We start from the raw sequence: 26,358 nt of genomic DNA, 5'->3' as shown, positions 1-26,358 counted from the left end.
CACACACAGAGGCTACCCCCACCTCCGCTATTGCCACTCCTCACCGCCAGAGGGCGCCTCCATCCTTTTTAGAGCACAGACTGACACTCCTGAGCTTGCAAACCCGGATCCAGACCAAGGGCTGCTGGGTGCTCCCTCACCTGATGGTCCAGCCACAAAAGGCTACTACACATTACCCCCAGACTCACATTCCTGATTCCATGCCTTTGCTTGGAATGTTCTTTCATTTCCTTCTATTGAAACCCCAGACTCTTCAAGCCTGGCTCAAAGGTTGCCTCCTCCAGGGAAAAGACATCCTGACACCAGATATGCTCAGTCACATTCTGCCCCAAAGTCCAGGCAGTCAGAACCACAAAGGGCTCAGAAATTGACAGCATAGGTGAATAAGGCCCAGAGAGGGCAAGGGACTGACCTGAGGTCACACAGCAAGTCAGTGGGGCTGCTGGGTAGCCTGCGGTTGCTCTGTGAGATTCCCAGAGGGTCAGTACCCAACTCCAGGCCATGAGTCCTGGTCTGAGGTCTGGGAAAAGAGCTGAGGACACGGGAGCCTTGGGGATAGCCAAGTCTGTCTCCAAGGCCTGTAGTCTTCAAAGTTTGTGCCCATGAAAACCCATCAGAGAACTTATAAACTTATTTTTACTAGAATACAGATTCTCAGGCTCTACTTCGGAGATTCCGTAGCCTGGGTGGGTCCCAGGAATCTGCATGTACATGTATGTACACACAACACACAGTCTGCTGTGTGTACAACAAACTCCCCAGAAACCCTTGGGCACACAACATAAACACACACAGGGGTGAATCCAAGGCATGTACATACACCCAAACCAGGAGCCACTACAGGCACACCTAGAAACATCTAAGCATGCACAGCACGAAGGCTGGATGGAAGGGCCCCTTTTACTTGGCCCATATCCTTGTTCATCCCCCAGCCCTTTACCTCTAGCTGATCCCTTCTGATCTCAGCTGCCTCCCCCTGGAAGACGTAGATCTTCTTGTGCTTGACCAGGTGCAATGGGACCAGTGGCTCCTCTAGGGCAATGGTCACTTGCAGGGTGGCATCTGTGTGCACAGGCCCTGCTTCCACAGAGAAGACCAGGGTGTCATGGTGGCTGAGGCTGCCGTTGTGGCTGTAGAGAATGGCTCCATCCAGCAGGTCCTGCTGAAAGAACTTTGTGGCTGGCTGGCCAGCCCGGAGTAGCTGCCCCCACTGTGGGCCAGCTGTGACATGGTAGTAGACCTCATCCCCACTGCGGATGTCTAGGTTGGTGTCCAGGTGGAGCACGGCTGTATCAATGGTGCCCTGGCCTCCTTGAGGGACCACAAGGCTGGAGCCATTGGCCACACGGAGGTAGGGCTCAGAGGCCTGTACTTCGAGCAGTGCAGTGGCCTGGTGCTGCCCATCAGACACCTGCAGCTGGATCCAGCCACGGTCAGCCCCCGAGTGCATGAATAGGACTCGCCTCTTCCTGAGGTCCTCCTGGGTGAAGCGGTAGATGGGCCGTGTGGGCTCATCCACAGCCACAATACTGCCAAAGAGGAGGTCCTTGCGGGTCAGCACTAGCTGGGCATCAGCAAAGCCCGAGTCGGCATCACTGAAGGCCACGTCATCTGTAGTGAGCAGCCGCCGCCCACCCCGGGCCACGTGGAAGACACGGCTGATGGTCTGCACAGGGGCATGGTCATTCACAGGCTGGATGGCCACTCGTAGGACACCCCGTACCTCTTCCCAGGCCATGCCACCGCTGCCCTCACCCTGGCGTGTAGCTACAAATGGGATGTCATCCTCTGTGGTCTCAGAGTCATCATGCTGGTACACCAGCCGACTGTGCAGCAGGTCCTCATTGGTGAAGGATGTCACCATGCTGGTCTTGTCTTGTGCCCCTCGCCATGCCAACTTTCCATGGCGGGGCCGCTCCATGACCTCATAGAGATAGCTGGCACTGTTGAGACTCTTGACAAAGAGGTGGTCAGAGGAGAGGATGGCCTCACCACCCTCTGGCACTGAGAGGAGGGTGTTGGTGAGGACGGGAGCGTCTGGGTCACCACTGATATGTATGGGGAAGGTGTAGAGCGGGGAGAAGTGTGGTGGAGCTGTGACACGGAAACGGAAGACATCCTCAGCTGCCTCTGAGGCACGTGCTGTGGCCCCATAGGTCACCCGACCGGCCTGCAGATCATCCTGAGTGAAACCCTGACCATCTGACAGCCTTGTGCCTTGGAGCCGAAGATTACCCTTCCTGGGGGCCTGAACAACCTCATAGTGGAAGGTGGTGGGGCTTGGTCCTGCTTCCTCCAGAGTGGCCTCTAAGTGGGCTGTGGTGAGGGCCTCCTGCCGGGTGTTCTGAGTTTGCAGAGGCTCTAGCCGCAGCAGCCACACGGTGGCTCTCTGGACCGTCACCATGAAGGACAGATTGCTCAGGGTCTCCTGACCCACTTGTACCTCCAGGACCAGATTCTCCACTGTGTCCTTGGCCCGGTGCTGAGGGTCGGTGCTCAGGTACCTCACACGGCCCTGCTCCACATCCCGCTGGGAGAAAGCCTGTGTGGCCCGCCACTCGGCGCCCTCCACCCCACCTGCCCCCTGCTTCTGTAGCTCCCCGAACTGCAGGATCTCGGTGACTCGGAACAGCACACTCACGTCCTGTCCCACAGCGTTTGTCTCCACTGACAGGTTGGTGGGCAAGAGAGGTACAGCAGAGCCCTGGGCCAGGTGCAGCCCTGTGTTGTGGCGGATCTGAATGGCTGGCCGGACAGCCACCACCTTCAGTGTGGCGGGGGGGCTGGCCTGCAGCCCGTCACTGACGCGGAATATCAGGTCCTGGGTAGGCCCGCCACGGTGGGTGTAGACAAGGCTGCCCTCCTCCAGCTCCAGGCAGGAGAACTCTGTTACTGGCTCCCCAGGCTGGTCTTGGCGCTCCACAAGGTGGCTGGCTGGGGTGCCAAGGAGCTGGAAGGTGAGGCCCTCGCAGGCGGAGTCTGGGTCATAGGCCTGGAAAATCTCAGGCCCCAGTGGCTTCTGCGTGTGTTCCAGGATCACCATTAGGCTGCCATGTGGGAAGATGATGTGGGGCGGGTCATTGACAGGGTTTATCTGAATGGGCAGAATGTAAGTTTGGCCCCTCCGAAGGCAGGAGGGCACAGTCCCCCGAGCTGTCACTGACACCTCCAGTACCAGTTGGTCAGAAGTGTCCTCAGAGCCATCGTGGACGAAGCGGGCCTTGCGGTTCACCACATCCAGGAGGGTAAACATTTGCCGAGTCTGCGCACCCGGGATGTCCAGCTCTAGTTGGCCATGGCGCGGTCCACGGCTCACACTGAACAATACCTGGGATTTGCGCAACTCGGCCTCACTCAGGTCCAATGTGGGCTGCACGTGGCGCCACTCAATCCAGGCTGTGCCACCCTCAGCCACCACTAGGGGGTTGATGGTCAGCAGCTGGGTGAAGTTGGCAAAGATAGGAGGCAGCCCGGGTTCAGGCACGCAGGGCTCAGGCAGCTCCATGGCTGGCCAAGCCTCAGGTCCCAAGGCAGAGAAAGCTTCGTAGGGGCCATAGGCATCCTCTTCGTATTCATCCTCCTCAGGCCTGCAGCCAGCCACCATGTTTCGAGTCAGCATGGCTTCCCGGAGCCCCCACCTCTGGCCATTGACGCTGAGGTCTTCTATGCAGCCCTGCAGTGAGACACTGACAGCTTCTGGTGCTAGGCCCAGGCGGTGTTCCTGGAGATGGCGAGAGGCCTCTGTGTCCAGCCCCCCAAGGAGGAGACTGCCACGTGGCTCCAGGTAGCTGAGGACCCCACGGTTGGAAGTACGTGTTGGGTACTGGTCCACAGAGATTTCTAGCCGGTGAGCATCTATGTGGACACGAACCTCGTGGGGCTGCCCATCGGCCACAGGCATACTATTGTGGAGCAACATCGTGCCCTGGCCCTTCTCGACCACAGCCCGCAGATGGCCCTCAAATACATCCACGTAGATGAAGTCCCCATGCCGTCCCCCTGCTTGGAAGGCCAGAGGTGCTTGCTGGCTTCGTGTGGTGAGTGTAAACTCCAGGGTGCCTTCATCCTGAGTGCCCCAGGCAGGGAAGGCAGCCAATGAGTGGAGCCCAGAGAAGCCCAGGGCCACATCATCACCAGCAGAAAACTCTTCAGCACAGCCTTCATGCACGTCCGGGGTCAGTGGCTGGAGGAGGCTGCGGCCATTCAGGGTGGCTATATGGAGGCAACCCCTCAGGGGCCGGCTGGTTCCCTTCAAGTAGGGCAGGCCCAGGCTCCCAGGACCCCCCACAAAGAGCCCATAGGGGACCTCCAGGGGGACCCTGGGGACTTGGGCTGAGGCGTTGAGGAGCCCATCGACTGACAACCAGGCCCAGCCGTCTGATACCGTCAGCCCCACGGTGTGGAGGATGGAGTCACTCAGCAGCGCCTCTGTGGGGGTCTGTAGCCTCAGCTTCTCCTGGCCTAGGGCGAGTCTGACCTGAGGAGAGATGGAGGAGTGGTAGGTGGGGGGAGCACAGTGAATCTATCACTTCTGCTGGAAAAACATAATTGGTTCCCAGGCATACTTGCAGGCCCCAGAGCAGAGGGCCTCTCATGCTACCTCTCTCTCCTGCCTGCCATCTCTTTGCTCGCCATCCCCTATACTCACCAAAGTGATTTCCATGAGGCCTGGATGGGATCTGGGTCCCGATATGAGTCAGATGTGGTCCCTGCCCACAAAGAACTGACATCTAGAAGATGTTCTCCTAGACATTCGACCTGGATTTTTTATTCTTTCTCTCTTTCCTTGGGTAAGAGGTGCCATCAAATTCACCCTGGAACACAGCAGATTCTACCCTGGAATCATAAGGGCACCTGGGAACTCTCTGCCGAGGGTCCTGAGTGGTGACACTGGGGTCACTGAGGCAGTCAGGCTCACTGTTCAGGGATGGGAACCCACTCAGAGGCTCTGAGTTGTGAAGTGAGGGGAGATCACTGGGGAGAGAAGAGGGACATGGTTCTGACACCAGAACTGGCTCTGGTGCAGTGTTCCCACAACTAGATGGTAGAACAGGTAGTGGCAGAGTAGGGGAACTGAAAGAGCAGAGCACTAAGAACCATGACCTTGGGAGTCCAAGTATGGAGCACCTCTATAGGAGTGTGGCTTCATAGCACCGGCTAAAAGGAGGAAAATCATGACCAGACAATACCAGTCTGTGTTCAACAGTGACACCTGGTAGCAGCATATGGACTGATGGATGATTAAGCCATAGTCCTCTCCCGAGTGGGATGTGGAAGCAGATGGCTTTCCCAAATTTGGACTAAGACCTCGGCTTCTCAAACTCATCATTGTTAGGGGGAAACCTCAAGAGAGAGCTAGAGGACTCTTTGCTGATAAAGCTTGTGGTGACTTGAAGGATTAAATGGAAAAATGAAGAACCTGTGGCAGTACTGTTGTTACTATCATTGACAGACAATGATTGGTGCTATGCAGAAGGATGCACAGGGGTGTTGGAGCCCAGGAGAGGGGACCCAGCCCAGGTGAGCACCAGGGAGGAAGGGACGTCCACACTGAGACTTCACAGAGAGGCTGGAGTTAAGCAGGTGCAAGGAGTGGGTGAGGCAGGCACCAGGCAGAAGTAGTGGAGATAGAAAAGACCCAGCAGCAAGAGACCACAGATAACCAGGGAACTGAAAGCCATCAGTGTTTTTGGAGCTCAAAGGGCAAGCTAGGTTTGTGGTGAGAAGTGAGGCTGGAGAGCAGGAGGGCAGAGCCAGTTCGGGAGGGACTTACAGCTCAAGGACACTACTGTCCACTCACAGTGGAAAATTTGAGACTCCGAGGTGAAAATGACTTGCACAAGGTCACACAACTAGTTGGGCACCATTGAAAGCTAGAGAGGAGACTTGCAGGGAGATGTTACTGACCTGCAGGTGTCCAGAGTGGAGCTGCAGGAGGAGGTGGTCAGTTGGGCCTGCTGCCAGGAGAAGCAGGGCTTCGGGCTGAGATGTGGAGAACTGCAGCTGTAGGTCTATGTTGGTCAGAACTGTGGCCACAAGCACCTCCAGGTGGTTCTCACCGAAGAAGGAGACTGTGTGAGAGAGGGTGCTGTGGTCAAGCCTTAGATCCCTGCCTAGAGGATCCCTGCCTAGAGTGGACAGATGGGCTGCAGAGAGGGATTTCATGTTGGTGCCCCCTCATGGTTCACCTATGTGGTGCTGTTCTGCAGGCCTCAGCCAGATCCCAGCACCTGCTTGGTCCTGACACCAGAAGGCATGGCCTCGCCCTGTGTCCAGCCCAGATCTTGCCTATGAAGGCAGCCTGACCCAGCAATTCCAAGCAACTCAGGTTTCTTCCTCAAAGAGTTCTTGGGGCCAGAGGCCTCTGCCATCAATGGCTTTCTTCTCCTTAGAAGAAAGGCAGCCCGAGCAAAATCTCTATGCTAGATCTGGCCCCAAGGGAAATCATCACTGGTGTGATCTCATGCCTGGTGGTGGCAAACCCCAGGATGGACTTCCAGGAGAATAACCTTTACCCCAAATAACCTCCTAAGTGCCCTTATGCTTTGGCTTCTTGGCAATAATTTCCATGCCATGCCCCACCTCTGTGGGTTGACTGGGGCCATGGCTGGGGCCTGGTGGTGGTGCTGTCAGCACCCATCCCTGCTTTTCTCTTTGGCCATGCTCCCAGGTGCCTTTGTAAGCCTGAGTATAATGAGGAGCAAAGGTCCTGAGGCCCGATAGAGACCATGTGCAGTGCTGGACCCCAAACGGGCCAACGCTTCCCCCATCACTCCATATTGCATCCTGCTGTAGAGCTATAATGGCCCCTGGTGAATGGTCAGATCTGGACCCTGGCCATGGATTCGGGGATGACAACAGCAGAGTTCTCCAAACCTGGGTCTGAGGCTGAAGACAAGACCTGGGAGGGGCTGAGGGTTTGCTGGGCAGGCCAGCAGGCCTCTCAGGGCAGTAGGGATTTCCTAGGGTTAGTACTCACTGCTCAGGGCACTTTCTCTTTTTAAGTGTCTACCTCTTTCTAGACAGTTTCTCAAAATTAGCCTTTCTTGACCTCCAACCTGCTGCCACAATTTCTGGTCCATTCCTTTGTGGAGATTAGGGCCTAGTATAACTTTGATTCTGTCCCTCAGGCATCCAAGGCTGGGGGTTGCAGAGAGGAATGGGTTAAAAAGATGATTCATCCCTGTTGGGATTCTCTTAAACCCTGAGTAAGTGAATAAAGGCTGATAGCCTCGACAGGGATGATCAGGCACTGGCCACAACGCTGTTGGTCCCCGGCCAGTCTAAGCCAGCTGACATGCACCTAAGGAAGTAGCCACTGGAGGAGTCTGAGGCATGTATGCCCTAAGGGCAGCCAGCACCACCCAAGGGATGTCCAAGAAAGATAATGCTCTTCCCCTTGGGCTGAGCTGAAATCCCCTCTAATTATCTTCTTTTGCCAGCACTTGCTGGCAACACCAGAACCTTGTCTGGGAAGCTAAAGGAATCAAACAAGACTTGCAAAACCGTCTGGGCGGGCATGGACCAGCAGGCCCAGCAGACCTTGGTGCCGGTAAGGGACAGACCAGAGGACTGGTAGGTGGCGGGCACTTACGGGGTGACTTATCTGCAAGGACACTGACTCTTAAGAACAAAACACAGCGGACTACACTCAGGGCAGCCGAAGCACAGAGGGTGGGGGCATGTGGTCCCTGCAGAATGAAGGCACCACTGTGGTGGGCTAGAGCTCCTAGCAGCTGGCAAGAGGTGATTGTTAAATTTTCAGGGATTTTGTAAGCCAGGTGATGTTGACCAGTGAGAATATTTATACCATGGAAAGAGGCCAATACTACAAATCAGGGCTCCCTCTCTTCTAGAGAGCCTGTTGCTGAACATTTACAGGGAGAGGGCCCATCTCCCTCCCCCGTGTGCTAGTGAGCCTCCACGCCCACCCATACTCCTTTTTACTGAAGTAGACGGCTGGCTCTAACCACTGAGCCACCTGCCTCCAGGGCTCTCTAGCAGGGGAGAGCAGCAGCCTGTTTGGTTCTCTAGGCCAGAGTGGGAGGGAAGCAGGAAGTAGAGGTTCTTTCCAGAGGTCTGGGGTTTGAATGGGCTCATTGAGGGGCTGGGCCCTGCTGTTTCCGGTGGGGCCAGGCCAGGAAGGACTCACACAAGCAGTCTTGTGCTGCTGGGAGTACACAGGCCAGGCAACCCCCCTCCTCCCTGCCCCAAAAGAGGCCTCTGAGGCCTTACTGGCCAGGATTTTGGAAAGTCTGACAGCGCCACTCCCCTCATCCCACAACCTTCCCGGTCTCCTTCTGTCCCTTTTATCGTCTCTGATAGTCCGCAATTGCAAGAACCCATAATCCCTGTCCTGGGTGGGGATGGCCAGTTGGAGAGGGACTTCTAATGGATGGGGGTGCTGGATAAAAAAGTAATGACCTAAGAGTCAATCCCTGAGGGCTTCCTGGAGGAGGTAAGGTGGTGTAGAAGAGCAGAATGGGAGGAGATTGGGCAGTCTCAGAGGGTAGCAAGGACAAGTGAGAGACTGGCAGGGATATATAGGCTCTGGAAAGTTGAAGACAGAGAAGTAGAGAGAAAGGTAGCATGGACCAAGCTGGGCTTAGTGGCCTGATGGGTTGCCAGATGGTGGAGGAGGAGAGGAGGCATTAGCACTGCCTGGACACCGGCCCTTGGCTCTCTTGGGTCAAGAAGACCCGTGATTCATCAAAACACCAGCTTAGGCTTGCAGCAGGTGGAGAAGGGCTCAGTGCTGGCCTCCAGGTTACTATTCTGTAAAATGAGCCTTCCTTTCCAATCCTTCCTCTTCTTGTCTGTGGGCATTAGTCCCGGAGGTCCCTTCCCGGTCTGGAGGTCTGCTCTCTAACATAAGTGTGCAGAGGGTTCATGTTGTAGGCTGCCTGGGTGGTGCCAAACCTTTGGCATGGGGAGATCAGGATACCCCAAAGAGTCTGGGGGACAAATGGAGGAATAGGAAGAGTTCCACATACATGGGGTCTCTGCCTGGAAGAGAGTACATGGTGAGTGTCCAAGGCTATGCAGATGTGTATTTGCCTGTGTGTGCAAGTGTGTGGGTGGCTGCTGGGGGTGTGTTTTAGGTTTGCCTAAGGCTGTGTGTTTGTGTATGTGCATGTGTGTGGGCCAGGAGCTGCCGGGACAGAGCAGTGATTATGCCCAGGCCTGTCCTGCCCCTTGGTGCCCGCCCGCCATGACTTGGCTGGGCCTGGCTCCATGAAAGGGGCCCTGTGTTCCTGGAGGGTTCCCACCCCTCCTGCCCGGCGCCCATCCATCCAAAAGGTTTGCTGAAGGTGGAGAAGGCCCACAGCGTCCCACCCTTCCTGCCCATGAACAGGGTGTTGCTGTCTGGGCCCAATGCTGGGTGGCTCCATCCCTCTTGCTGAGACGAGGGCTGGGAGCACGGAAAGAGCCTGTGTCCTTCTCTAACAAGCCCCTTCTCACATGGGGTGGTGAAGTCTGGGCCAAAGGCCCTTAGCAAGCTATTCTCTGGCAGGGTACAGGTTATATGGTCATCTCTTGGTTCGCTGGGGCATTCCTAGGATATTTATGAATGGGGACCTGGTCCTTGCTCCTGAGGGGACCCAAAACATGAGGCTTACTCCCATCGTGATGCTCAAGTCTCTGCCGGTCAACAGGCTCTTGGGACAAGGGGTCACTATGTGAGGAGTATCTCTGCCCATCAGGCTCTCCAACTCACTCCAGGCTGGCCAGGGGTAGGTCTCAAGCATGGGTGCCTTTCCAGTCTGGGGGCCTGCAGCAAACCCTGATTCTTCTGTGCCCTAAGGACCCCTGGGGCTAACCAGATTGTCTTTATCCTTGGCTTTGTCTCATCTTTCCTTGTCTCTGTCTTGGGCATTTAGCCATCCTGCTGCCTGTGTCTGCCTCTGCTTTTCCTCATCTTTCCCTATCTTTGTTTTTGCCTCCCCTCTTCCCTTTGCACCACCTTGTCTGTAACTGGGAGCACCCTTGCCCTAGAACAGTCTAGAGAGCCTGGCCTAGGGCCTCTGGCCTCCTCAGCCTTGGGCTCCCACTCCAAGGGTGATGCGTTCCACAACATCGAAGTTCTCTGCAGCCCCGCCTGTAATAGGGGACTTGGCTTCCATGTCTCAGTCAGAAAAGCTGAAGCCCCGGAGGAGAAGCAATTTGACAGAAGCAGAAAGCCTGCAGTCGGGGCCCTGCCACCTGTCTGAGCTCCACCCTCCAGGGCACCCCCACCCCACTCCCTGGCAATCGATCCTTGTTTGCCCGTTCTTGCCACATTCCTGGTCGCCTGGGGCAGCCAGGCAGCCAGGCATCCCTAGAGCCAGTATGCGTCATGGGCAGCAGCAGCATTCCTGGGTGTCTGCTGCTGTCTGACTTTATAAGGGAGAAAGTTTGGGAGCCCAGAGCTGCTGGGTAGGATGGCTGGTGGGGAGTGACTGGGCCCATAGTCAAGAGTAGGCTGTGAGAGACCTGGACATGTGTATGTTGGGAAGGTACACCCAGTGGTACCAAGATAGAGTAGGAGCTGAGAGATGGATGGGGAGAGAAGACAGAACCATATTCATTCATTCATTCATTCGTTCATTCGTTCATTCATTCATTCATTCATTCACAAATACAACACCAGAAAGATGGGGATGGAGAAAGAGAACTATCTTTTGGGAGAGACAGAAAACCTGAGAAAGATATTAAAATTGAGAATAGAAAATGAGACCCTTCTCTTCCATGAAGACTGAACTCAGGGATTTAGACCTAGGCCTGAGGAAGAAGATGGGGAGGAAAAACCCAAGAGAGATAGAGAAGGCAGGATGTTGGCAGTGAGCCTGCTGCTGTGGACAGGAGTGAGGAAGGTGAGGAGCGGGGCATCCCGCCACCAGTTGGGTGGGGAGGAGCTCCTGCTCTGGGAAGGAAGCTGGCCTCCTTCGCCATAGCCACTTGGAGTTTGGCACCAATCCTGGTTCCAGATCCAGGGCAGGCAGGGGTAAAACTGGGAGAGTCCCCCCAAATGAGTCTGAGGGGCTGTGGGGTCGAGTGTTCTGGGAGGGCTGAGGCAGGAAAGAAGAACCGTCTGTTTTCTCTCATTGGTATGTGTGTGGGTGGCCCTGCATGTGAGCAGGAATGGGCCAGATGCCCTTCCCCTGCAGCTGGGCCCTCCTTGAGGTCACCAGGTCCTCTGAACCTCAGGCCAGATTTCTAGTGCTCTGGCCCCAAGCCAGGGAACCTCTGAGGAGTCTGGGGTAGGGTGGAAAGTTCCCTCTGATTTCGAACCCAGTGGGGCTAATGCACGCTATGATGCTCCCTCCCACTGCAGAACTGGAAGAGCAAATATGCTGATATGAGAATTCAGTCTCATAGAGCACTGCAGACCCCTGCACCGATGAACAGTGGTGGCCAGTAGGAGTGAGTGCGTGGCAATGGAGGATATGGTACGGTACACCGAGTCTGGCTCTGGACACCAGACCATAACCTTCCCCAGCTCTCCCTGGGCTCCTGGGCAAGGGAGAAGCTGTTACTATGTCTATTTAGGTATCAGCTCCTCTGTCAGCATGTCCCATAGCCCCACCCCCCAAGGCTCAGCCCTCCCACACTTTCACTTTCCCCCATGCCTGTTACCTTCAAAAGTAACATGGGGCAAGGTTACAGGGACAGACTTCAGGCTGGACTAAAGGGACAATGTAACCTGCCTGCAGGGGTGATACTGGAGTCTCAAGAGCCAAGGCTAGATGGCTCACCACCTGCCAGGGCTGGCTGCCTGGGAGATGCTCACCCACCTGCAGACTGGCAGCGCTCACTATCTATGTCCCTGATTCCAGATCGAGTCCATAACTCAGGGCTGCTGCTTCCATGCTCCTCTGCTGCCCTGCAAGCAGCAGCCAGAGGAACAACTTTAGGTTAGTTTAAAGTCACAGGGAACTTGAAACAGCAGCTGTCCCTCTCGGGAGACAGGGTGCTTGTCCCAGGGTGTAGGAACGTCAGGCCCTTGCACTCACTGACAGACCACCACTTCCATGTCTCAATACTAGAGACCTCAGCTGGGATCAAGATGGCCCAGTTCCTCCTCTCTTGGAGAACTTTTGAGCCACAAGAGCCACTCTCAGGGTACTTGACCTCGTGTTTGGTTACCAGGTTAAGGAGGCCAGGGCAGGACAACAGCTTCCTTAGCTATTGGCTGAGTCCTGACCCTGGTTACTGGCCTTAGCTACTGGTCCTCTAACCAAATGTCTGGAGGCCACCCACACGAGGGGCATACACTGGGGAATATGTCCAATTTAAGAACCCCCTCTGGAAGGTGGGTTCCCCTGGAGAGGAAGTGGGGAATCAGTGGGGTAAGAGATGCTGAGCTTGGTCCATAGATGCTGATGGGGAAGGGCTGGTGCCCTGGGCTCCCGGCCATGTGTCCCGACCCTGGGGCCATGTGAGGCACAGAGGAAGTGGAGGGAAAATGAGAGGTTTTGCTGGAAGAAGTAGCTTAGAGTCCACCCAGGCTGGAAGCTGGGCGGGAGGAAGCAGGGCCCACAGTGGAGACTTTGTGGAAGCCTTGCTGCTCCCTAGACCCAAGGCGTGGAGGGGTGGGGCTTCTGTGGCTTGGAGCCCTTCTGAGAGGCTTTTTCTTGCCTTGTAATTTTCCTCCTTATAGAGGGAGGATTTTTAGGCCCTCTTCCACATCCCCATTCCCCTGGCTTCCTGGCCCTGGAGGGAATGTGGGACCCTCATCTCAGTGGATGAGGCCGAGGTAGGGGTTCTGGAGGGAAGAAACAGAGTGAGAGACTGTGTCTGGCATGGGGCCTACCTAACTCCCAACCCCCGGCAGGATTCTTGTGACATAGCTCCCATTTTACAGGTGGGAAAACTGAGGCAAGGAGGGCAGTCACCTGTGCTAGGGCCTCACGATGAGCAGTGGCAGAGTGGGATTGAAGCCCCTGTGGGTGTGGCTCCTGAGCCTGGCACTATGGGTATGAGGGAGGGGTGTGCACACAGAAGGATGGTGGCTGCTGCATGTGACTCAGAAGCAGAAGCGGAGCATCTGCTTGGGTGTGAGAGCTGGACCCCTGCCTGGGGAAGACAGAGTTTTTCCTTTCTTGTCTTAGGGGCTTCCTCTTTCAGGGTTGGAGGGGTGGGAGGGGGAGGGAGTGAGGAAGGAAGGGCAAACACTTGCTTTCCATGGGTGGTTTGGCAGCTGGCCTCTCCCAGCGTGGCTGAATGGGGTCTGGTTCTGGGGCTGGTGGCTCAGGGAGGGATCTTCAGGAGTGGCTGAGGATGGCACGTTCCAGAAACCAGTGATAAGTGCTGGCCATGTCCTTTGGGGTCTTAGAGGTTAGGGAAGAGGCTGGAGAGGCAGGAGGTGTGGTCTCCACCCAGGATGAGAAGCCTGCCTCGAAGTGGCTGATAGGCCAGCCCCTCCAGGGCAGAATTCAGAGCTGGAAGCCTGCTGCTCATCTCGAGTCTCCCCTCTGTGCGCTGGGATGAGAAACCGCTGAGGGCAGGCTGTTGGGGGGGTGTCTGAGGGCTTCCTTGAGCCTGGCAGACTGGGCTTGGAGACAGACAGGGATGGGGACAGTAGAAGCCATAAATGTTGGTCTGGACAGAGGCCTAGACCAATTTGGCCCAGCTTGTGCTCAATAGGCTGCGTGCCTAGGAGAATCACTGCTATCTCTGCCTCAGTTTTCCCATCCGAAATAGAGGGAAGGGGTGGGATAATCCCACAAACAGATGTTGCATGTCCAGGAGACTGGGAGCAGCAGAGGCTTGGGTCAGGGATCTCCCCCCGCCACCCTCCGTCACACAAGTACTACACTCAAAGCCAAGTGCTGCTGTACTCACTCTGGCCTCAGTTCTTCCATCTGTGAAAGGGGACCTGGATAGGGAGACTGACACACATCTGGCCCCAGGCCAGCTCAGCCCCACCTGGCCCAGCAGGAAGTGGCTGGTGGAGAGGTGTGGTCACTATAGTGGGTACAACAGAGCCACCTTTGGCCTAAGGGGCCACAGTTTTGGCCATACTAGAAGCTCTTGAAGACAGGGCCCAGGGCCTGTGTCCTGTGCTTAGGGCATCGGTCGTCTAGGAGGACCATATGCATGTACTGATGGAGGAAGTATCAGCATCTAAGGGAATACAAAGATTAAATGGAGGTGACATTTGGCTCATATGAGGGATTTTCTATTGGCCGATCTGACAGCACACAAGCAGAGTAGCAAGTTCCCTCCCTGGTCGTGTACTGGCAGGAGGGTGTGACCTAGGAGGGTGGATCAGGCAACCCCCGTGTCCTTGTTAGTAGCCTCTGTGCTAACCAGGTGCCCCAGAGATCTCCATACTGAGCTCCACAACCCCCTGCCCCCCGACAATCCCAACTCCTCTTGGCATAGGTTCCTGCCCAGCACCCCACCAACCTGTGGTTCCCCTCGGCCGTTAGCACTGCCAAGTTGTGCCCACCCTGTCTCACTCCCTAGTCCATCTCTCTTCCCTGGCTCAGGCATTGCCTCTTTGCTTGGTACCCACATCTCTGTCTCTGGTACCAACTCTCCAGGGCTCTGGGCCCACCTGTCAATGCTCCCTAGACATCTACACCAAGAACACTGTTAGGAACCCCCAAACCGAAGCCCATCCATCTCAAGCCAGTCAGTGTCATCTCTCCCCATCCAGTGAAGTCTCCACCACCCACTCACTGCTGGGCAGAAATCTGAAAGTCATTTTGGACATTCTCCCTCCTCCCACCCCATGTTCCACCCATCCTGCCCCTAAATTCTCTTTCAAATTCATCTCTCCCTCTTGCACTTCTGTGCCATCCCACAAGGCAGATGGCCACCATCCCTTGCCTGGCTTAATGAATTTCCTGCCTCATTTTGCTAATAGTAGCCACAGTTAACTTAAAATAAAAGTTATTTCACCATCCTCCCTGGTCTGGAAGCCTTCGATGGCTCCCCATTGCCTCACAGTCAAGTCCCAACCCCTAGCATGGCACTGATACAAGGTGCTGGGTGACCTTGCCCCTGCCCACACAGGCTATCCTGTGCACCTCCCTTGAATATGTCGTGTGCTGCCCTCAACAGACCTCGGATTGTTTTCCATCCACATGTGGCAGGTACCTACTCCCAGCGTCTGCTCAGGGTCTGCTGCTACCTGGCAAGCTCTTCTTTCCTCTCAGCCTATGAAATGCTCTCATGCTCCTTCAGGAAAGAAGTCTCCTCTACTCTGCCCCACAGCCCAAAGCTCCTCTGCATTGGGGGCGCAAAGACACTCAACTGTAGCTTGGAGAGTTGTGTCACTGTCACCTCTCTCCATTAACACCCTGAGTCTTGGGGATGCTGGCTGCTTGGGAAAGGAAGATAAGAAGAACAGAAGGAGGGGCCCAATAGGAAGAGAGGAGCAGCCATATTCTTTAGTTGACTGCTGGCCGTGGGTGCACCAGCTCTCCCAACCTTGTCTCAACTTCAAGTTTCTTTTCAGTCCCCCTCTGCCCTCCAGGGCCCCAGTGCACAGAGACAGGGGGCTGGATATAATGGCCAGGGCATGATGAGGACTGCCCCAGCCAGGGTGTGCTTTTCTGGGCCTGTGGTGACAGAGTCTGGTGCTTGTTTTTAAAGAAAATAGAATCAGAGCCCCTATTTATAGCTGGAGGCCATAGTCACAGACAGAAGATGGATGGGGTTTGAAGCTGTGCAGGCTCCGCAGGGGCTAGGGAGTGGGGCCTCCTAGGCCCCTGCCCCCCTTTCTCAGCCGCCAAGGAAGTGCCTGTGGGATCTTGACATTCCCTGGGACAGGATGTAGCTGTGCTTTGGGACAGGGGAAGGAGGGGACCTGGTGAGGGGAATGGAAACTTTTTCCCTGGGTCCCAGAGTCCGTTGTGGGAATGGGTGGAGGTGAAGTGTGTCATGTCTATTGGGAAGGCAGAGAAGGACCTGTGGAGGGTGAGGTACTGGCTGCAGAGGGAGCACTTCAGACTGCCACCAGGACTGAGTAAAGGAAGGAAAATAGAGCAGAGCCAGAGAGATGGGGCCAACAGAGACAGAGCGAGAGAGAGAGAAAGAAAGAGAGAGAGAGGGTTGGGGGAAGACATCTGCAGCCCAGTTGACTCTATGAGTAGAAAGGGACATAGAGAAAGCAAGGGAAGATTTGAAGTGGGGGCTTCTGTCCCATAGAAAGTCTTCCTGGTACTCTGGGCAGAGCGGTCAGAGTTTGAGTTGGATCTAGTGAGGAAGGACAGGAATTAGGTATCTCTGTGGTCTTCACCTCAGAAAACCAGGCCATTACCACTCCTACCCTCCAGGGCTCACAACCTGGAGACCTTCTATTCCTGGCAATCTCAGGGTGGAAGGCCCAGACTTATTTGGAGGCAAAGAAATACTGTGGGGGCAGAGCTGACACAGGTAGGCTTTGTCACCAAGATTCCTGAAGGACTGTCCTGGGCAGATGGGGCAGAGTAGTGCCAGGACCACTGGGGACAGGTCTGGGCTCTAGTTTGCTAGACGATAAGTTACCCAGGCCTGGAGAGGTTACAAGCTGAGGCTCTGGCCTGAGCTCACACCTGCAGCTAGCCTCTTTTCAGACCCTTTCCTTCATTGGGCTGTTGGGGGCTGCAGCCTGGGGCATGTGTCACGGAGCCACAGCCACAACTGGTGACTCAGACAGTTAAAAAAAGGAGCAGCTCTGAACGGTGACTCAATTGGCTCTGGAGAGGCTGGGTGGGTCTAGCTGGTACAAGATGGGGTGGTCTGAGTTTATTTTTGGCAGGGCGCGGCTAGGGCCAGTGGGTGGAAGATGGGATCTGGGATGGAGAGGAGCTGCTGCGCTCATTCTGGGAATGCCCCATGGCTCCATGCCACAGAGAAAAGCGGTTTCCCCATGCCAGGGAGCTCTGGCAGGCTGGGCCCCATCTTTGAATCCCATCTTGGCCCAGCCTGCCTTGCTGTGTGGCCCAGGACAAGCATCTGGCTCTCTCTGGACAGAAGCAGAGTCCCCTGTCCTGTTCTCAAGAAGCTTGAGCTCAGAACTTTAGAGCTGACCTTGGAGACCGAAAATCCTACCCAGATGCCCAGAGAGGGACAGAGGTTTGTCCAAGGCCACACAAGGGCTACACAGCTGGCTCAGGTCCCTACATCTCCCCTGCCCCAGGGCTGTCAACAGTTGGAGGGACAGGCCCCCATTTGAGTACAGAAGTCCTTCCTTATCTGTAGTTTTGCCTTTTGTGGCTTCAGTTACCTATGGTCAACCATGGTTCGAAAATATTAAATGGAAATTCCAGAAATAATTCATGTTTTAAATTGTGCGCCATTCTGAGTAGCATGATGAATCATCCCTTTATCCAGCACGTCCACACTTAGTGACTCAGTGATCAGATTGTTGTAGTATCGCAGTGCTTGTGTTCAAGTCACCCTTATATACTTAATAATGGTCCCAAACTGCAAGAGTCGTGATGCTGGCAATTTGGATATGCCAAAGAGGAGTAAAGTACTTCCTTTCAGTGAAAAGGAATGTATGTACAAGCATGCCTTGAGGATATTTCAGGTTTGGTTCCATATCACCACAATGAAGCGAGTATTGCAATAAAGCAAGTCATACACATTTTTCATTTCCCAGTATATATAAGTTATGTTTACACTATCTGCAGTCTATTAAGTGTGTAATAGCATTATGTCCAAAAAACAATGTACATATCATAATTAAAAAATACGTTATTGCTAAAAAATGCTATCCATAATATGAAAATAGCACTGAAAGATTTGTTTGACACATGGTTGCCACAAACCTTCAATTTGCAAAAAACCCTGCATTATCCGTGAAGCACAATAAAACAAAGTGTGCCTCTATAGGAAAGAACATAGTATATATAGGGTTCCTTACTATCTGTGGTTTCAGGCATCCACTGGGGTTCTTAGAACATATCCCCTGAGGATAAGGAGAAATGACTGTAACTGCCCCTGGAGGGGCTCAAATGGGCTCCACAGTGGTAGCTGGAAGTGTGTGGGCACCAGCTGCCCAGATATGAGGACTCAGCCAGAGGCTGGCACCTGGATTCTATTAGTACACATCTGGGGAGCTGGCTGGGCTCTGCCCAAAGCTCTGTTGAGAAGAGTTATCTCTACGGGGATGAATGCAGAGGATGCCCACACACAGGGATCTTGACTTGGCCAGTCTCTTATCTAGAGTGTCCCTCTGGTTGGCACTCCCCCTGGTTGCTTTTTTCCTGAGTCTCACTTCCCCTCACCTCCACCAATTCTGATCTTACACATATAGGGACTTATCACCAACGCCCTCATGGCTCCAAGCAGCCCAGGGCAGAGAGGGTCCCCCACACCCTAAGTCTGGGTTCTGCTCTTCATGATGCAGCTGCCACTGTTTAATGAGTGCTGGTAACAGCCCCATGGGAATTCCGGCAGTTGAGCCATCTCATGGTCCTGGTCTTCTGGCCCTACCTCCAGCACAGCACCCCGAGGGGCAGACAGACAGAGAGGGACGACAGGCATCTAGGTTTCCCATCTTGCAGGAGGTCCTGGTGTCTGCTTCTTCTCTTTATTCCTACCCATCTGCTCTCTGGACAGGTCTGACAGGTTTCATTTGGTCATCTGTTCAGTATACATTGATTATATTGCACTCTGGCTCAATGATCTCCATCCAAGGGCGTATTAGGCTTTGGGGCGGAGTGGGGCGGGGCGGGGAGAAATTGTCCTGCTTCTTCTCACAGTGGAAGGGGTGTGTGGGCCTCAGCCCAGTGGGTCAATCAGATGCAGACTCCCCTCTCCCCCCACCACCTTTCTAAAGGGTCCTGGGCAGGCTGGCAGCAGCTAATAGCTCCCTTAGGAGCCCACCCCTCATTTTCCACGTCACTTTGTCCCACACAGATCTTCTCACAGGGCCACCTCATCCAATCCCTTGCCTTGAATCCTTGCTTGAAGATTCCTAAGCAGGAGCCCCAATCTTGCTTGGGCTGCCCCGACTCCAGAAGGAGATGGCGATAATAGTGACAGCAGCCTTGGGAACAGGCACTTACTGAGCATTTACTCCAGGCGAAGGGCTTTAATCCTCAGAGCACAGGAGGTAGAAATTATTTATCCTCACTTTATCTATCTATCTATCTATCTATCTATCTATCTCCATTTTAGAGAGGAGAAAACTGAGGCTCAGAGAGCCCAAGTCATTTGCCCAAGGTCATGCATCCAGTGGTAGGGCTGAAATTAGATCCTAAACTCTCTAACATTGTGTTTTTTTCCGTTATGTGCCTGGCCTCTTGCCTACCCTAGCCCTGCAGAGTTTCCCAGAGCTGAAGACTCACAGTTGGGAGAGGTGGGGCCTGAGTCAGAACTGAGGGTGGAAGGAGAGCTCATTTCTAGCTGGCTGCTTTAAGATGCCCCAAAAGGGGAATTTGTTCCTTCCTTGATCCAGTGGGAAGTATGTGTGCGTGTGTGTGTTTGTCTGTGTGTTTGTGTGTGCGCGCAAGTGTGTGTTTGGGCCTGAAGCCTGCCTAGCCCTAGCCACTGTACATAAGGAAAGGGGGCAGGGAGGGGTCACTGTCGTGGGAATCAGCATCCTGGGCCCACTGATATTTATAGCTGCCCCCTCCTGAAATGTGGGCGTGGGAGGGGCTGCTCTTAGGTGGGAACGGAAGCTGGCCTCCTCTCCCCAGCCCCATCTGTGTCCCCAGAGAGGAGACTGGCCCAGACCAGAGGCCCTGCTTTAGCGGTGGAGCTGGGAGCTGTGTATCCTGAGTTGGGGGTTTCCCCCGGACCTCTGGCTCCAAGGCTGGACAGTCTCTTTGCTGGATCCTGAGCCAGGCTGCTGAGTATGTTGTGTGTGTGTGTGTGTGTGCGTGTGTGTGTGTGTGTGTGTGTGTGTGTGTGTGTGTGTATGTGTGTGTGTGCATACACACATGTATGCACTCACATGCACTCCTACTGGGCATTGCACTGATGGAGGTCATGGACCAGGGGGCAGAGGCCTGGTGAAGGTAGGGGGAAGAAAGGCCCATAACGCCACAGAAATGGACGGCAGGGCCCCAGGAGGGCGGCAGACCAGGCTGTGGGCCTCAGAAATCAATGGTTGGAAAGGCTCCCAGGGGTGGTGGTGCTGGAGGTGAACCTCGAAGGATGGGGAGAAAAAGGGAAAACCAATTGCAGGGAACGGGTTGGGCAAAGGTGGAAGGGTGCCAGGGGCTGTGGATTATTATCTGATGGCCTAGTTCATCAGCCAGACTGTGGGACACAAGACCACCTTGAATGTGGAGGCTGATATATTGGGGGGAAGAGGGCCCAGCATAGTCATAGTGCCTCTGGGCCTATAGGCAGGTGGTACCATGTGGCTCTTACCTACCTGGATACTTAGGTATGTTTCATTTGGTTCCAAGAGGGGCAGGAGTGGGATGCTGGGGCAGGAGAGGCCAGGCCCCAGGCCTGGCTGGGATGAAGCTGGGATTGTGTTCTGTTCCCTGCCTTCAGGCCCCCAGACTTTGCTTCACCTGGAGATGGACAACTTCAAGGGATACTTGGTATCGACTATGATTTGGATTCTCTGAAAGTTAGGAAGTTCTTCCTTGTATCTGACCTGAATCTCTCCTGCTCTTAGTATGTTTTAACTCAAAGCAATTCATTGGTTTTTAAGTCTTTCTTTTTTTCTTTCTTTCTTTTTTTTTTTAGCCACAGAACACTTTATCAAAAACAAAACCCCAGTCTATAAACATGTTCATGGAGCTGCTATGTATGAATCGGGGTGGGACAAGCATCTCATATTCCCAGATATGGGAACGTAAATACCTAGAGCACCTCAGGCACAGTCTGAAACCCCTGTTTGGCTCAGTAATCTCAATGCTCCTTTGTGGGCCCAGTCCTGTGTGCAGCAAGCTTGTGGAGACCCCTAAGAAAGGCAGATGGGAAGTTCGCCCTTGGGGAGCTGCTGGTCCTGCAGGCAAGGTCACACCCAAACCAGGGTATGGGAACAAAGAGCAGAGAGGCCCAACCCCCACCTTGCTAAAGACTTGCTCTGTGACTGAGAAAATAGCTACCCCTCTCTGGGCCCTGGTTTCCCTAAGGACCATGGGGCATGGGGAGTCTGAAGTAAGTTCTGGGAGGTGAGGCAGTCTTGCTGACCCACCGTGACAGTTAAGCCACAAGAAAGACACACACTGAAATGGTTTAGCGTGAGCGATGGTTGGGAGGCCTGGCAGAATCAGCTCCTCTGAAGGCTGGGAGCTGGCAGGGTGTGGGTAGGAACTGAACAAGAGGAAGGAATGGTCAACAGGATAGGCACTGTCCAGAACATTGGTGAACCATGCCGCCAAGCCACCCTGCCGACAGCCTCAGAGCCGTTACTCTACATCTGAGATAAGTGTGTTTCATTTGGCATCCCAGATGTTGGAGGAGTGGGGCTTTCTTGCAGAGGATTTGCTTATGCTGTGAGAAGGTGGGGAGAGTTTGGAGAGGGTGGTGCTAGACAGGTAGGGGGAGTTCTGGGGGCCTTAGGAAGTTGTCTCTTACCTGAAGACCTTTCTCTCTCCCCTGCCAGGGGCCTGAGCCCAAGGTGAATGGCTGCCCAGCTGGTCTGATCTGGGAAAGCCAGCTGTTTGTGGGGTGAGTGGGAACACCATGGCCTGTGTGCCCAAAGAGTGACCTGAGGCCAGTCCCTCCTGTTCTCTGAGCCTCGGTTTCCTCAACTATGAAATGAGAATGTCTCTTGAGTTCAGGGCTGTGAGTCTGAATAGCAACATGCTTAGTGCCCCCACATGAGGTTGCTAGAGTTAGGTGCCCTTGTTAGATAGCTCCATCCTCTCCCCTGTTTGTGGAGTTACAGATCCTCCTGAGAATCAGAGGGAGCTAGGAGCCCCTATCCCAGAGACAATCCAAGTACAAAATTATTCATACCAATTCAGTTCATTCAAAAATTGCTCCCACACATTCAGCAATAATGGTAATACAGTACTTTGGAAACACAGCCTACGCCTGCACCTGGAGAAGGAGCCTAACTCTAGAAGACTCTAAAGAACTGGACATATGCTGGGGCAGTGGACATGTTGGAAGCAAAAGGGGAGCTAGATGGGGCCAGGAGTTGGGGGACAGGCAGTAAAGTAGCAGAGGGAGCAGGATCAAGTCCTGGACCTAAAGGCCCCCTTATTCATTTGTTCCTGGCACCAAATAGGAGCCACAGCTCAGCATAGCACCCCTGCCATGTTCCTACCTCCTTCCCCCTAGGCAACACCCAACCCAGTCCCGGGTCTCTGAAATACGGGGCTTGGATTTCTAGGTAGGGAGGAAGCAGCCACCCTGGGATCCTGGCCCCAGCTATCCACCCAGGTCTGTGAGTGTGGCTGGCTGTGTATGTGGTTGCGTATACTCATGTGCGAGTCCACATCTGTGTGCACTAGTGAGAGTGTATGTCAGAGCTATTTCCAACTCCCTCTCCCCTGCCTGCCCTGTCTTTGGCAGCACGCCCAGTTCCCAGATGGAGCATATATACTTCCTCTGAGAACTCCCCACATGCCCTACTCCCCTCCTAGCCAATGCCAGCCCCACCTGGCCCACCTAGTGTGGCCCCCTCCTGGGTCCCCCAGGAGACTGCACTGAAAGGCTCTTCTTGTCTTGCCCAGGTTGGCAGGGGAACATTGGGAGTGGAGCTAAGTTATACTTAGTTCTGGAACAGGTTTTCCAGAGTCTCAGCGGGTGGAGGGGGGCGGTGTTTGGGGCTGGGACAAGGGCCCTGGCCCCTGCCCTGCCTCAGAGGCCCAGGGTAACATGTGATTGGCTCGGGAGCTGTCTCCAGCATCACTAGTCCTCTCAAGATCATCCACCAGAGTATGCCCTGGTTCAATTCCTTGTATCTGATCCCCTCCCCATTAGTTCAGAGCCCCTATCTAGGTTACACAGGAACACTTCCTGCCAAGTGCTCCTTGCCAGAGTCCCACTTCAGCCCCTCACCTCTTGCCTTTCAAAATCAGCTATGCCAGGCCAGGGAAGAGATGCAGGAGTCACTGGCACTACATGCTTTGTGTTCTCTGATCTCCCGATTTTGCCATCTCCACATCAGCTCAAGCCCAATCTCCTCAATGCCTGTTGCTCTGCTGAGGGCCTCCCACAGTGCTCAGAAGGAGCTGAACACCACACTTATCAATCACACTGTCACAGTGGCCCAAGCCCACACAAGCCGGGAACTCCCTCGAAATAGGACCAGGAGCTCTTCCTGGGCAGCTGAGTTTTTCTGTGGGACTTAGAGCACTTTGCTTCCACCCTGGGTCCTCAGTCTGTCTGTACAATTGGACCAAGGTTGGTCCAGGTGGTTTTCAAGGGTGCTTGACTCTCAGGTCCCCTGACCTGGATGCACTGCAATGCTGACAAGTGCAGGGAGAGCAGCCTGGCATGTCTCACTCTCTACCTAGACTTTGAGGGCCTTTGGGGTCAGGGTGTCCAGGAGAAGTGGGAGTGATGGCTTTCTCAGGTAGGGGCTGCCCCTATTGCAGAGATCAGGACAGGGAGCTAAGCCAGGCATGGTGACAGAGATGGATTTTTGGAGGGAAGCGCTACCTGGGAGGGGAAGAGGATCAGCTCAGCCATTCCCTCCCCATTTCCAAATCCTTCCCTAAGGCAGGGATCAGCTTAACGTTATAAAGCCCCATTGGTACCATGCCACTCTCCTCTCTAAAATCTTTTTTGGCTCCCCATTGCCAACAGAGTGTAGGCAATGGGCTGCATTTTGTCATTTAAGGTTTCTGTGCCTTGGTGCAATGACCCTTCCTGGCTTTGCTCAAAATGTGCCTTGCAGCCAGGCTGCTGGCCTTCCTATCTTAACATCCCTCTGCTTGTTCCCCTTGCACGGCCTTTGCTCCACGAGCCCCTGCCTGGACTGCTAACCCTTTCCCATCCTTCAGGACTTGGTTCCTGCATCACCCTCTAACCCACCCAGTTTGCCTCTGAATTTCTCTTCTCCATACACTTCATCTAGATCTTTGTAGACATGACAGGAATTGCTGTTTGAGTTTTAATTTGTTTTTCTGCCTCTGGAATGAGTCCAAGTTTAGCCCATGCTTTTCTGTGCACTCCTCATTGCCCAGCACGATGTCTGCACATTGTTGATGCTGAGGAGGTTTTCAGAGGGGCCTGAAGTTGAAGCCCAAGGAGGTGGGGTTGCTGGAAACTTCCTCTTGGCTGGAGGCTGGGGGACAGATGAGTGGGCCTCCCCAGTCACCTCAGATGCCCTCTTCTCAACTCTCTAGAGGCCCAGCCCACTATCCAGGTCCTGAGATCTTGGAGAATGGGGTTCCTGGGGATGGGAGCAGGGTCCCTGGGGATTCAGCTCTGACTCATGCCAGTGCATATGTGTGTGTCTGTGTGTGGGGGGGATTCTTCCCTGATTCATTTCTCTTCTGGGTACCTCGTGATTAGCACTGGCTTCTTCATCTGATGGGGAGAAGGGTGTGGCCTGGGCCCTTGGAAGGGAGACTCGGGCCCTTCCTCTGCTCAAAATTGTTCTTGGGAATGGTCCCGAAAGCTGTAGGCTGAAGCACTGATTCATACATGGGTAGAAATGACTGATGGGCCCCGAGGCCACAGTTCTCATGGCATAACTAGACTGTACCTTAACCAAAGGAAGAATACTACAATGGTGGGATTTCTGGCATCCTGACAAAGAAGGGAGACATCCGAGTACCTCTCAGATTGCAAACTGGCATTCAGTCTCTGCTGGGGTCAACCACCAATGCCTGGGACAGGAAGGTGTGGCAGGGGTTGCCCAAAGCTGTCTGAGGGAGAAGCCCCTGCTGAGGGCACAGGATATGAAAGAGACACAAGCCCTGCCTCTAGGCCTTCTCAGTGAGGAGAGAGGAGAGAAAAGACAGGAGGAGAGGAAGAGGGCAGGAGGAAGGTGCTGGTGAAGAGGCCAGACAGAAAACGCACCTGGGGACCAGGGGCGTAGGAGCAGGAGCAGAACTGGGAGGCTGCCGAAGGAAGTCAGAGGAGGCTGGAGGAGGTGGAGGCTGAGGTGCATGTGCCTTAACCCCTCAGCACAGGGTGGGGCAGGGTGGCTCCCCCCATTTTGAGCTTCGTAGCACTCCCAATTCCAGGCCTTGGTGGCTGAGGCTGGGGTACACGTTTCTTGCTGTCAGTGGGTATCCTTGGGGCACCCTAAGAGGTCACAGAAAGCCTGCTGAGCGCAGGGAGCCCAGGTTGTACTGGGGCAGACCCACTGGGTATAGAGGACAATCCTGTGTAGAGCCACGCCCTAGGCAATCCCATCCTGGAGCCAAGCTCAGGCAACCAGAGCCCATGTAACCCCAAGACGGAGAGCTATCGCTGGGGGTGCAGCATCTACCCCTGGTTGAACTTCCAGAGACACCAGTCTGGAGTGGCAGGACAGACTCCTTGTCTCTCTTGGTCTGGGGGCCACTTCTGGGCCCTCTTGTCTCTTTTCTTTACCTAAAGAACCCCTCACAGCTCCCACCAGTCTGGATCGAGGTCTCAGGCCCTTTACTCACCTGCAAATGTTGGTTCCACCAACATAGCCAAAGTCAAAGCCAGAGCCAGGACTGGGGCTGGGGGCCGGGGCCGCAGGCCGGAGTGCATCGCCGCGAGCTCCAGGACTTGAGAGGAGTGGAGCGGGATCCCGAATCTGTACGCCAAAGTCGCGAGTTGAGAGAACTCAGCTCTTCTGGCGCGCGCTGGGCTCCGGGGCGCCCGCCGCCTACTTAACTTCAGGGGCGGGGCTGGCGCCTACCCGCGCTCAGTTTTCAGGCAGAGGCTCCCAGTCTGCTCCCCCTCTCCACCCCTAACCTCTTAAAGGGCCCATGCCAGCTGCTCGTCTTCATGTCTGACCCTTACACCCACGACAGACCCAGGCCCCACCCTGGAGATTTGGGACAAAGTTCCAGAGTAGCCCAGACCCCCTGAGCTCTGACTCGGGTCTTCTGGAGACTTCCTCTAGGAAAAGAAAGGGCTGGGCTAGCCCGCTCACTTCTTTCCCTTTCTCCTTGCAAAGGTTGGTGGGGGTTCCTCACACCAGGCCCAGGAGGAAGGACAGATACTCCCAGCCCACAGGCTGTTTTGGGGTCTTTTTGCCTCTGAAGTCTCCTCAGGACTCCATTTGGTCTGAGAGGCACCAACCAAAGGTTCTACATTGGCTTTGTGCCCACTGGCATTACAACCTTTAACTTCTCTGCCTGGCAGGGCCTCAGTATCCCAGTCTGTACGGGAGAGATGTTCCAGACTCTCTCACAAGGCAGGAGGGATCCTCAACTCCATGGTATCATTTGCCTCAAAATAATCCTGCAAGTCGTATAGAACCACCCCTTCCTACTTTTCATGAAGCAGGAAACTCAGAGTTGGAAGTGGTTCTTTCAAGAGCCCCCAGGTTGAGAGTAGGTACCTGACCATTTGGGACCAGGACTC

General features: G+C 54.6%; 1 protein-coding gene across 2 annotated transcripts in view; it reads right to left on the bottom strand.

Moving 5' to 3' along the window:
• The window catches only part of CSPG4 (chondroitin sulfate proteoglycan 4), a 35,895-nt gene extending 10,203 nt beyond the window's left edge, over positions 1-25,692 (bottom strand). The window contains exons 1-3 of one of the 2 annotated variants that reach the window (XM_039856414.1): positions 25,449-25,692; positions 5,908-6,071; positions 941-4,477 (exon numbers count right to left, since the gene is read on the bottom strand). In XM_039856414.1, coding sequence (XP_039712348.1) covers positions 941-4,477; positions 5,908-6,071; positions 25,449-25,536 — 3,789 coding nt within the window. In that variant the 5' untranslated portion in view covers positions 25,537-25,692. Of the gene's footprint in view, positions 1-940; positions 4,478-4,648; positions 4,815-5,907; positions 6,072-25,448 lie in introns of those variants that run through there. The other variant, XM_039856415.1, reaches the window with a different exon arrangement.
• Positions 25,693-26,358: the final 666 nt, after the last annotated feature.

Source organism: Pteropus medius, unplaced genomic scaffold (genome assembly GCF_902729225.1).
Source record: "Pteropus medius unplaced genomic scaffold, Ma_sr-lr_union100, whole genome shotgun sequence".
Taxonomy (NCBI): domain Eukaryota; kingdom Metazoa; phylum Chordata; class Mammalia; order Chiroptera; family Pteropodidae; genus Pteropus; species Pteropus medius.
This window is presented reverse-complemented; position numbering and strand designations above follow the sequence as displayed.